Consider the following 13,493-nt stretch of genomic DNA (forward strand, 5'->3'; position numbering starts at 1 on the left):
CGAGATGAATGCCGACATTAGAGATCTTTTGCCATTATAATAAAGAAAAGATTTCATATATGTAACGATTTACAATTGCAACATACATTATAAAGTGCTACTCTAAGCGATCGAGTAGTAATGCGTGAAATATTACGTAATACAAAAAGCTTCTTAACTTCCTTGGTAATGTTAACCATCGAGAGGAAACGAAAATATGAAATAAGAGTAAGGCATTCGAGCAGTATATATTGTTTTTTCATTAACTAGTGCGAGAACGTCTATATGCAAAGATAACATGTTATGTGAAACTGCATCTATTGTAAAAGTACTTCAGATAATAGAGTTAAATTGTAGTTTGACTGTACGAGAGAATGAATCGTAACACAGAGGAACTGAACAAGATTTAATAACATTACTTCCTGTTGTTCGTCTACAGAAACATTCTTAGTAATTTATACCAACAGCATACTATACAATATTGTCAGGAAGGTTATCGATAATTAGGTGGACAAAAAGACTTGCGCAAGGCGACAGAGAACTCTCACACTAGTGAGTGTCACCGACAACACGAAGGGGCAGACGGTAAGGCCCGATATGAGTGCTGCTGATACATCACAAGAGCTCATTTCTACTTCTGTAATTCTCTTACCCTGTCGGTCATTGAGAACAGACGTCGTGAGGTTGTATGCAAGGCTAAAACACCCTAAAAGGAGTGAGCAAAGCGTCACGCTCGAATTTGAGTTCTCCCAGGGTTACGGAAGTCGATCCATATTAGAAGTAAATGTGCTCTTCATGTTTTAGAAACACCTAGTATGTGTGTAGCAGAGCACCGCATATTTGCATCTGACGCCAATGTGTAAAGTGGTGACTATGCCGCGGCAGCTCAGTAGCTTTTTGGGTATATTTCTGCCTTGGGCGTCGTGATACCGATCCTAGCCGCAATGCAATCCTCAGGCAGGTTCATTGTGTAATAACAACGAGAAGTACTATGAAGGGGACGCGACCTGTTTCTAAAGGTTTCATAAGGGTATGACAAGCAATCATTCGGAACTCACGGGGCTCTACAGGAATTAAGATTACGCTTAAGACGTGTATCAGGGGCATAATTTTGCGACAGGATTTATATTCTCATCCATACACGTTGCATTTTGTTTAACAATTTTCACCAACAGTTGACGAGCAAATAGGGGATTAACCATTTGAATGAAAGTGCTTCAATGAATTTCTAGAAGTTACCGAGATGTTTTATTGAAGCGAAGAAGTCAATAAACCAAATTTACGTTACTGAAGCATTGAGAAAGGTCATAAAGCTGACAAGAAACGTCAGCATTAAGAGCATGTAACTGAACGGTTTTTCAACTGATTTTCTTGTCATCATAGCAGGTGAAACGGGCATCAAGTGTTACTTTATGCTTGAATGCCAAGAGCCTCTTGCGTCCGCATACGAGAAGATATCGTCAGCTCACTAGTTAAAATGTGTATATCCAACGCAGTTCACAATCGTCAGTGGACGAGTACCCAAAAAACACAGTTTCATGTTATCGCGATATCCTTCCGCAAGTTAAATCCCGCGATGTGTCCATTTGCGATGGTATATGCGTTATAAGGAAACCTAAAATCACATATCTCTACTTACAATACCCGCATCTTAGCCGAGCAAGAGGTGGCAGTTAATTAGGGGGTGTCAGAAACTGGTCGTGTGATGTTGGATCAAACATTTGTTGACTTACAGAAAAATGCTTGAAAAACTGTCTTCAACAAGAAGGATACGACCGGTTTAATTTTAGCCTGAAATATCTATAAGAATCAAAATGACATTTATATAGGAAAGATTTTGTGTACTAAAATTACGTTTTCATTAAGTTTGTCTTCGGTCACACTACGCATTGTATTTTGTTCCGTAAAGCGTCAGTTTGTGTAGAAAAAACCGAATAATAGAACGGACGCGAAAAAAAGAAATTGCATTTCCGTCCGGGTCAGAGATTTTCCCTGCTCGAGGACCGAGTGCTGTGTTATCCTTACGTTCGTGTCGTCAGAAGTGGCGTTTCACTATTTAGATGGTTGAATTGGTGAGTCCCGAACGCTAATAACTTAAACATACATACATAGGCCTACACTGACGAAAAGCTTTGCAACACCAAGAAAAATTTCATGTAGATAATGAAACGTCGAGAACACATTTGCTATCGGCCATATTACGCAATCTCGTTCAAACTCAGTGAGTTGCTGATAATGGTGTATTTGTCGTCTTATAGGCATTTTTGACTAACATCATTTCACCACATCCACTCTCAAAGGCAACGAACTAACAATCACGACCATTAATGCGTGTGTTTAAAGCAAATCTTAGTTGAATCCTCATAGTGGTGGTACTCTTATGCGGCTGTTCGAAATTTTGATACGTAGATATCATGTTTCAGATGTAGAAACACTTCTGCCAACTCATTCTTTGTGTTGCGATATTTTTGCCGTCTTGTACTTACGGAATACTACAGAGGAGGGAGAATGTAGAAATCACGTTCATCTGCAGACTGGGTAGGAGGGAGTACTGATCCACAACGGCTAATATCTTTGACACCCAACTACAGTTCGTAAATGGAAAGATGCATTGTAAAGCAACAATCTCTGTGTTTTAGTTGCTTTATGTTGTTGGAATGAAATCTCCTGTCAATGCCACCCTCCTATTGTCTACACACATTTTAGTTAATCATTTATTTGTAATGTTATCTGAATTTGCCATGTTGTCTGAGTTTATCATGCTCTCTGAATAACTGTCTGAATTTCAAAACAGGTAAATAACTGCCAACTATAGTGCCAACATGTGTCGCACTTCCCCAAACCAAGATACTGCCTGTACTCACATCTACACGCATCAGCTGTCTGTGAAGTGAGGTGAATAGTATGTAGTACTCCCGTTAGTGCCATGTGTTAGGGTTTCCTTCGCTTCCACTGGTGTGTGGAGCACGGGATGAACGACTGCCTAAATGCCACTGTGCGCCCTGTCGTTAGGCTAATGTTGCCTTCACGGCGACTGTAGGAACAATAATTTGGGGCTGTAGTATATTCCTTAATTCCTCAGTCGGAAGAGGTTCTAGATACCTTTTACACAGGCTTTCGCCGGAACGTTGACATCTACCTTCAAATGTCTGCCAGTTCAGGTTATTTAAAATTTGCATAACTCTCTCCTGTGTGTCAAACAAACTTGACACATCGTTCCGCCCCTGTGTTCAGTATCCTTTGTCACTTTATTTGGTAAGGATTCTATACACTTGAGCAGAATGCTGGGATGTCTCGACCAAGAGTTTTGTAAGAACTGTCCTACTAAAGTCTGTCATTTGTTTTTCATATGACTGAGTCTATGTGATTATTCCACTGCATTTCGCCGCGAATCTTTAATTCCAACTGTTAATATGAACTGAATGATTTGAATTTTCACTTATTGACACTTTAACCATAGGATATTAAGCTTCTGTGCTTTGATACGATTTCTGAATGCTTAAATAAATTAAGTGAGCGCAGGCATTTGCCAACAGGGGAAGAGTCAAGTGAGTGAAACATGTGAAATAAAGAAAAAGTTTCGTACGACATTTCACCGGTCTGCAGTATTAATGAAATTAATTTAACCAGTCCCTATAACACTTTGAACCTATGAAAATCGGCTCTACTCTGGGGTGTAGTGGTGTATAATTGTGCAGTTTTCTCAGACGATACTTTATGTTAGATAGGTGCATAATTCGCAGAAAGTCTGATGTTAATATTGTAGAACAGGTCATTGATGTAGGAAGGGCGTTCAATAAGTCATGCAACACATTTTTCCTCGCCCAATTTTGGTTGAAATAAATGCAAAATTGGTTGTGGTACATCATGGAATATTTCTGCTTCACCCCCTATAGTTTCATGAAGTTGCAGGTGGCGGGGCTGAAAGTAGTCTTCAAAATAGCGCCAGCAACGGAGGTGCGTTCGAACCAAACAGCTGTCTGTAAGTTGCTTTTGGCGGAACACCAAAGCATCATACATACTCATCGGCCCATGTAGAACGCCTACGGAGATTTGGCACTGATCAAAAGCACGGTAGCTCGTTGGGCGAGGCGTCTGTCATCATCAGAAAAAGGCTGTACAGCATGTTCAATCTCCCAAGTGCCAGCTGGCCGCAAGCAGCTGTTAAAATTGAGTAAACGACTTCGCACGTTCGTTGCTACTGAAATGCAAACGAACTTCTGCTAGCCCATTACAATGCAAGGCCTCACACAAGTCAACGCATCCGAGGGGAGCTCACAATACTTTACTAGACTGTTAAACTTTATACACCCAACAGGATCTTGTATCTTTCGACTTCCATGCGTTTGGTCCAATGAAGGATGCTCTCCGCGGGAAGTTGTACTTGGATGATGGGGATATTATTGATGCAGCAAGACGTTGGATCCGAGGTCGCCAGTACAGTGATACTGTGCGGGCACACACGTCCTCCTGACAAGTTGACGTGAGGCCGTCGTATTGAACGGAGATTACATGAAAAAATAGGTTCTTGTAGTTGCAAGAGTTGCGAAATAAATGGTATATTGCAATTCTGAGTAGAGCCAACCTACTTTCATCAAAAAAAGTTTTGGACTGCTTACTGAACGCCCCTCATATAACATGAACTACAGTGTTCCTAACACTTTTCCCTGGAGCATGCCCGAACTTACATCTACATCTGTCCCTGACTCTCCATTCAAGATAATTTCGTTTTATGTCTGATATAATCAATCATACCAGAATAAGCGTTGGTGTGATAATGAGTCAAATAATTTTCTGATGCGAAGGTATTTTGCAACAAACTGATGGGTGTATGAATACTTTCTTGATCATTGCATACTGAAATGACCCAATTGCCGGTCTCATGGATAAGATGTGGCAGTGAGCCGGATGACAAAACAGTTACCTTCGTTTTCAAATCTGTAGTCGAAATGAGTACTCAGGTATCAGTCAGTAAATGTTGGGGAATTATGGACCACCTGTCATAGTAACGACATGAGTTCACCATTCTGTTTAAATTCTGGTGCTGTACAAACTCCAGGATAGTAGCTTTAATCTGCCTTCATATGTGAGAATAGCCAAGGTGACTGACTTCAAAGAAAGCTGCTGTGCCTTCTTTCATTTGACTAAAATCCACGAACCGAAACCTTTGCTGGTAATAAGCTGCTGGAGATGGGAAAGCATCTTACCAAAAATCTGTCAGCACACCAAATTAGCTTATTTTCAGTACCCGTTTCATATCTTCTTAAATACAGCCGTGGCGTCAAACATGATAGACGATTTTAAGTAACGGATGGACATGAATTATTAGTGCAATTTATGAGAGATATCGGTCACACTCCGCTTGCATGTACACAGATGCCTCTAAGAAGCGGGAGTAGGATACGCTTTGTTTCGGTCCCTCTAACGGCGTTTATCAGATGACTGCACTACCATCTAAAATCTCTGTCTACTGGTAGTATAGGAGGCCATGTGTTATAGAATATATGCACTTAATCTCATATTAACACTAATGGACTCGCTAAGCGTTTTGTTGATGTAAAAACCCAAAAATCGACAAGCAGACTAACATATATACTCTGCGTTTGTTAAAGATTATCAAAGAACTAAGAAAAAAATGAAGTAGGTGTGCATACGTTATGGATAAAATGGTGTCAGAGAATTTTCTATTTCAAAATAAATATACTATTTTGTGGAAGTTGTGATCAGAATCGGAACAATAAATTACAGGTATACACAAGGAACGATATGAAGTGTGTACAGCACATTGGTTGCAAGTGGTTTTCTCTTAACAATAAGTGTTACCTCATTACTCTGTGGATTCGCTTTAAATAAGTATAGTTCGGATACGAAAAACTTAAAATAATCTGACACACAGTTCAAAACTTTGTTCTATAAGTCTTTCTTGTTTAAGTAATCTTATGCTGACAGTCCAATCTTGGGAACAATGGGTCGTATCTTTACACACTTTAAAAAATAACAAATTATATTTGTAAATGAAGACTCAAACTATTGTAGCCTTTAAATGATTTCGTGACGCCTTAAACTGACGTTCTCTTCATTTTATCTACGATTGTGCAATTTCGGAAGCATTATACACAGGATGCATTAGTATCACTTACAAGTTTAACATAGGAACAAGTCTTATTTCATTATATTCTAGCTGTTTAAAACTTACTTTATGGACTATTCGTGATATATGATGCCATCCTTGCACCTGTGAGTGAATGTAACTGTCATTAGTAAATTAGAAATAGTTTTTCGCTATTTTAGGAGTACAATACATTTGAGTCGTGATTGCAAAGCTCTTCTATACAAGGTCGAAGTTTTCAACGTACTTGCACTAGGAAGATCACAATTATTTTACAGAATGTCGCTGTTTTAGCTACGTATGCCTCAGTTCTCAGTTATATTTAATTATGGTTTATCATTGATGTGAATATATCTGTCTGTTTTTTCCTTAAAACAACTCGAAAATATTTGTTATACTATTGTTGTGGGAGCACGTCATTTTTGAATAACTGTTACAAAGGCCTTGTATAAGACCACAGTACTCTGATGAAACAGTACTGAAAACCATTAAAATCATGTGTTACCTTCCATGACCTGCTTTCTTCTTGGGTGATCTTTTGCTTGACAGTCATATTCATAAATGCGTATAGTGATAAACATACTTTCTATCGTTCTTTAGGTTTCGTCGTAGAACTGTTAAATAGTTGTCCAGGAACTTTCAGTTTCTGGCATCTCTTTTTATTGAAAAATCTGTCTCATTAGTCTTTAAGATGGATGTAAATTTTAATTTCTTCCATCACACCCTTGATTTTGCCTTACTGTAACTTCTGTAATATTTGTAGCGATTCGTCAATATTAGGTATTTTGTGATTGGTGTCTTTTAAGTGTGCACAAAAGGTGGGTGGGTTATGGTCACTTATTGTCATGTGTTCTCTACCTCATCTGCTAACTTTCCTTCCTTTTTGTCCAATTTAAAACTTTGAGTATTTCAGTTTTCTTGTGTGTCTAAATAAAGTTACTTCATCCACCACACTGGCGTGTGCTTGACTGGTTTTTTTAAATGAATAATGTACCCTTTAAAATTATTTATAGCCACGTTTCGGAGACTTTTCCAATGTTTTATATTTTTTCAGTGCTCAGTCGATCAGTCTGTGCATCACTGATCTTCTATGCTCTCGGTTGGCATGATTGATTGTGCCGGTGGTTTACGAAAAATATCAAATGTGTGTCAGATATATCGCTTGAAATTTTTAAATCCAAAATGTTCATGCTCTTATTTGTTTCTCTTTCCTTAGTGAATTTATGTTTCTGATGTTAAGCTCGTAAATGATACTGATGCATACAATGTGCAACGCTCTCTTTATAGTTACTCGGAAATAACCTAAGGCCGAAACTGTGCAGTCCTACATTGAGTAAAGGAATTGTCAGATGAAGCCATCACGAAACCATTCAAAAACTTCATCCCAGCTGCGGACTCTATCACATTGAAGATTATGTTGCACCTTTGCATACTTTTTAAAGTTCAGAATTTAAATTTGGATACGAAGACTCAAACTATATTGAATAAGACGCTCCATATGAAATACCTACATCTACGGTTACAGCATTCTCCGAAAGGTAACTAATGATATATGGCGGAGGTTACTTCTGTTGCCACTAACAGATCTCCCCCTTACTCTGTTCCATTGGCGAATGGCGCGTGGGAAGAATGGAGGTCGGTAACCCTCTGCATGTCCTTATGGGGGTGTACCATACCCAATCCTAATCTTCTTCTGTCAACTTAATTCAGCTCAGTGTTTGAGTCTGTTCAACTATGACAGTGCTGGCTACATAGACGATGTTTCCTAAGACTGAAATAAGTGAGTGTTGAAAAATTGTTTGGTGAAATGCGATTTCCGCTGTCATATGGAACTCACGCCATTTAAGAGAGACATTTTGCCTTGTGCAGACATCTACAACCCTATAGAACTCGTCTATGCCGTGTTGGGCACGTCCTCACGTGGCGAGGCCGTTATGTTGCAGAGACGGAGCTGCCGGGACAGGCGTACAAGGCGCTGCAGCAGTACAACATCGTGGTGGAGGCGCGCCCTGTCAACGTGGACTCCTCGGCGCAAACCGTCCTCTACAGCGCCGTCAACACCTTCCCCATGACGGTGAGCACCCAGCTAGGCGTTCACAGAGCTGCCTGGTTCGGTTGCAAAGCCTGTACACTACTTAACTGAAGTAGCACAGATTTCTCTCATTAGCAAGACCGGGAGGCATAGGCCCTTCATCCATAAAACTTTCTTAAGGCCACATATTGAAGTTATGTGAACTAAGGATCCAGTGAATTTTGTTTCAAGACGACTTCTCACCTGAAGATATCCTTTAGCACAACAAAGAATAACAAATGCAACGAAATAATACAACAAACCCTTTTTTCCCACGGAACAAGGTAAGGAACAATGCACAAAAATAAAGATGGTAAATACAATAGAGAAAATTGCTGTATGCCGCTTTTTCTAATACTGATACTGGAATACTTGTAACAAAAGGCTCGATGAAAATTATTGTTAAATTGGTTTAGTGATGACTTTATCACAGTAACGATGTCACAAACAGCAAGTTTCAGCAGTTTGTGATGCTTTAAACGGTAGCGCCGATCTACGGAAATGTGAGGGTGGTAACTGACAAGTTATTTGACTTTGAGAGCTTCCTTATATCCTTGGACTAGAAAGCACTGTTTCAGGTGTGGGGGATGTGATGCGATTAATATATGTAGTAGTCGTCCTAAAAGGGCATGGAAAGTGAAGGATGAAGCAAAACTTGCCGTTGTACAGAAGATTCTCACGAAATGACCGGCTTCGCATCCGTAAGTTCTGGTTCGAATGACTGATATTTGTTATCCTCTAGAAAATCTATTGCCGGCCGGTGAGGTCGAGCGGTTCTAGGCGCTTCAGTCTGGAACCACGAGACCGCTACAGTCGCAGGTTGAATTCCTGCATCGGGCATGGATGTGTGTGATGTCCTTAGGTTACTTACTTTTAAGTAGTTCTAAGTTCTAAGGAACGGATGACCTCATATGTTAAGTCCCATAGTGCTCAAAGCCAGTTAGAAAATCTATTTCTCAGCCGTCTGTGAAGAGAAAGGTCATTTTAAAGATGCATGTTGATTCTGACGTAGACCATACTTACGATTGCTCATTCGTTATTATATTCACACAATAGGACAATGCTGTATATCTATTTCACAGAATTTTATGGGTCAAGTTGCCTCCACTAGTCCATCTCTGACTCGACAAACGCTTGTCCGCGCAACCGTTCCCGACGAAATATTTTCCGGATTTACTTGCCGCATGCATACTTCGTACATGGAGCGGGTTACAAACAGCAGGACAGAGATGAGGCACAGATAATGTCATATGCTGATCCCTTTTCCTTGCATAAAGCCTAGTTAGCTTGTGTAAATAGCACAGTTTCTGTTCGAAAGGTTGTAGGGGGAAAATATAGGGTTTAACGTCTACAGGACGACCAAGTCATTAGTGGTGGCCAAGCATTGGATAGTTTACGGATAGGATGGGTAATCGACCGTCACCAGTGAAAGTGAACCATGCCAGCATTTTACTCTATGTAGGGGAACCACAGGTTTCGTAAACCCTCGTCGCCAGTTTTCTAAAGGTCTCGTCGCTACCGCTGCGGAGGACGAGTTGCCACTGTTGTTATGGTAGGCCGAGTTTGTGAGCCCGTGAAATGGCTTCTGGTGCAGTACACCGCTAAGACAGTTTCTCCCAGTCACTTACTACACAGCTAAGCCTCAGGGTCAGGTAACAGAAAGGAAAGTTCTACAACACTCCAACAAATCAGTAACAAAATCACGCAAATGAGTTAAAAAGGTTTCCTTATGTTCGTGACTTGTCAAATGATGAAGTCTACAACACTGCATGTAATATAACACAACAGAAGGGCCTGAATGGCTAAGAACACATAATCGAAGGTAAACTTCGCAGTACACAGCAAATGCAATTTACAACAACTCTCTGTTCACTAAACGACGTTCCCTGTCTAAGTCGGCCCTGGGCGATGATTTACAACAAAGTGGGCAAGACCTGCTCTTCTCTCTTACGAGTAGGCTTCTGTCCGTTGTCGTCCGGTCATTGGCGGATAGTATTCGGCCGGCAATTGACCGAGGCGAAGTCGTTGTCTTAGTCCTCAGCGCCGCCCGTGGCGCTCGTGGAACTCGCGCAAGTGGTGAGTCGCAATGGCATTGGCACCAGCTCGCATCTTCCCGCATGTGGTGGTTTGCCCTGGCTGTGTCTTGTTCGGACGACAGAGCAACAGGAAGCTTAAGGAAGAGTTCAAAAATGGTTCAAATGGCTCTGAGCACTATGGGACTTAACTTCTGAGGTCATCAGTCCCCTATAACCTAGAACTACTTAAACCTAACTAACCTAAGGACATCACACACATCCATGCCCGAGGCAGGATTCGAACCTGCGACCGTAGCGGTCGCGCGGTTCCAGACTGTAGCGCAAGGTCACAGCATACATTTCGTTAAATTGTCCTGGGAGCTTGACGTTTCTCTAATATGCCTCAGTGAAATGCATCACCGGCTGATTGTTCCCATTTGTTACTTTACACCACTGCAGTGTGCTGTGATTAAGTCGTAACAGCTAGAAACTACGTTTGAAGAGATAAGAACCGACCCCAGCAATTATTCCGAATCATTTCTATTGTAGAGCTTCAGTCTACAAATAGGTTCGATGTTAACCTCTCTTTTGTGCTCACCTCTCGTAGAGACACTCATGGTCCTCTGTTCTTAATGGGATACATTCCAGTGTCTGTTCTCCCCTCCAATGTCCATTGCCCCTGATGTCTAAAGTCATGTTCTGTCATGTTGCCCCTTCCTCTAGCCAATTTTTTCCACGTATTTCTTTCGTCGATGATTCTGCACAGGACTTTCTCATCTCACATCTTACCAATAAATTTTCAGCATCCTTTTGTAACATATCTCTTTTCATTTTTACCATAGCCTGACATTCGTTATCACACGAACGCCGCTGGCGTACATTCTCGGAGACTACCCCTCAAGTTAAGGCCTATGGTTGATACAATACTTCGATTAAACTATGTGACTGACATGTGAGCAAGTAAATTGGAATGCGAGAACCACCACCCAGTCGTGGTTCTTTCTCGAGCGCCACGTTCTTGTTGCGTTGCATGTTTATGAGATACATGTATACGCTCCATATTGAGCAGACACGGCGTAAAGACTATTTACAAACCGGCAAAGAAGGTCAAATAGTGTCTCAGATAGGAAAGGAGGAAAGGTATCCACTGGCAACGTCTGGAATACACCGAATACCATGTACACATGGAAAAGTCTATGTTGGAATGACTGGACGATCTATGAACCCCAGGATCACCAAACAAAAGTGGGACTACAAGTTGGGGCAGCTAGAGAAATCGGCCGTGGCGGAGCACGCACTGTGTGAGACCGACCAAATAATATAATTCGTCGACACGGAAGTTCTTGCTGTAGAGAAGAGATATTACAGACGTTTGTTCAGGGAAGCTACAAAAATACACAAACAGGACAATAGCTTCAACAAGAAAGAAGAAAGCCTTAAGGTGAACGGATGGATTCGCGTGCTGTAGAGAACGGCGAATTGCAGATAGCAAGGGAGGAACCACAGCGGTTATGAGCATGGAAAAGCCCTCGGACGTTGGGGCGAAAGGGAGCGTGACTACAGTTCACCACCTGCCACGGAGGATGAAGTTTTGACATTACCAATCACTCGTGATGGTGAAACGTCAGGAAAATTATTAAATAACCGTCGGCTGAGGAATGCGAGACAAGCCAATACGAGGGTTGTTAACAAGTGGCCACGAAAGCCATCTCAGTTTCATACATGCGTAACCTTATCGAGCATGGCTGTCTGCACAAGAAAACTGCCCCCTGCTACTGCAACCTGTCGATCACAAAGTCATTTTTTTCGAGATAGAGTAGACTTCCGTTGGCGGAGATTGCTCTCTATTTGTGTGTAACTCAGCCTTTTAATATCATCATATCTTCGTCCATCATGCGTTGTTTTACTTGCAAGGAAGCAGAATTCATGGAATTTATTATTTTCAGTAACATCAGCTTCGTACACTGACACGTTGATTACTTCATTGCGGTTATGTCTCACTCCTTGAAGCGAAAGTCCTTCTCTTGGTCCGCCTCGTAGTCCCAAGTTTTGATGTTACGACCGTACCCGTCTACCGAGGGGCCAGTCGAGATGAGCGTAGTACCGGTTCGCAGGAGGCGGTTGTGCTGGCGCCGTGCTGGCCGTCCCCCGGCTCCTCTGACGCGTCGGCGCCGCTGCTGACGCCCGCGACAGCCACAGCCGCCCCCGGCGGGCCACCCCCCGGCGCCGCCCCCCTGGGCTCTGCGGCGGCCTCCCCGCGGCTGCAGGACGCCGAGACCCAGACGGCGGCGACCCTGCTGCCGCTGCCGCTGCCCCTGCCGCTGGCGACGGCTGCAGCCGCCCCCGCGCCTGCCCCTGGCACCACCGCCGCTGTTGCCGCTGCCGCCTTGGGCCAGCAGCACAAGGAGAGCACCGTGTAGCGGAACCAGGCGCACCGTATGCGCTGCCAAACACTCCGTCCTACAATGACACTGGTAGGCCACGGGCACCGCTATTAGTTGCAGTTATTTTGAGTCATCAGTCTACTGGCTTGATACGGCCCAGGACGAATTCCTCGAATTCCTTTCCTTTGCCAACCTCTCCATCTCAGAGTTACACTTGCATAGTACGTGCCCAATTCTTTGCTACGTATGTTCCAGTCTCTTTCTGTACAGTTTTTCACTCTACAGCCGGCCGGTGTGGCCGATCGGTTCTAGGCGCTTCAGTCTGGAACCTCACGACCGCTGTGTGATGTCCTTAGGTTTGTTAGGTTAAAGTAGTTCTAAGTTCTACGGGACTGATGACCTCCGATGTTAAGTCCCATAGTGCTCAGAGCCATTTGAACCCTCTACAGCTACTTCTAGTATCATGGACTCCCTACTATTCTGTCCCTTCTTCATCTCAGTTTTTTCCTTATATTTCTTTCCTCACCGATTCTGCGGAGAACCTCCTCATTGCATACCTTATCAGCTCAATTAATTTTCATCATTATTCTGTAGCAGCACATCTCAAATGTTTCGAATCTCTTCTGTTCCGCTTTTTCTAGAGCCCATGTTTCACTATCACACCACGCTGTGCTCGAAACGAACATTCTCAGCTATTTTTCCCTAAAATTAAGGCTATGTTTGATAATAGTATACATCTTTCGGGCAGAAATACCCTCTATTCCAGTGCTAGTCTGCTTATTTCCTCCTTTCACCGTCCGTCATGAACTATTTTGCTGTCTAGATAACAGAATCCCTTAAGTTCATCTATTTTTTGATAATCTATCCTGATGTTGAGTGTCTCGATATTCTCATTTCTGCTACTTCTCAGTACGTTCGTTTTTCTTCGATTTACT

The 13,493-nt window shown here is 42.3% G+C and overlaps 1 protein-coding gene across 1 annotated transcript in view; it reads left to right on the forward strand.

Annotated features, from left to right (window-relative positions):
• LOC124595562 overlaps positions 1 to 13,493 on the forward strand; it is a 124,908-nt gene that overhangs the window by 97,572 nt on the left and 13,843 nt on the right. The window contains exons 3-5 of the mRNA XM_047134349.1: positions 8,032 to 8,162; positions 12,289 to 12,479; positions 12,512 to 12,648. Of these exons, the coding sequence (XP_046990305.1) occupies positions 8,032 to 8,162; positions 12,289 to 12,479; positions 12,512 to 12,648 (459 nt within the window). The remainder of the gene's footprint in view (positions 1 to 8,031; positions 8,163 to 12,288; positions 12,480 to 12,511; positions 12,649 to 13,493) is intronic.

Source organism: Schistocerca americana, chromosome 1 (assembly GCF_021461395.2).
Source record: "Schistocerca americana isolate TAMUIC-IGC-003095 chromosome 1, iqSchAmer2.1, whole genome shotgun sequence".
Classification (NCBI taxonomy): Eukaryota; Metazoa; Arthropoda; class Insecta; order Orthoptera; family Acrididae; genus Schistocerca; species Schistocerca americana.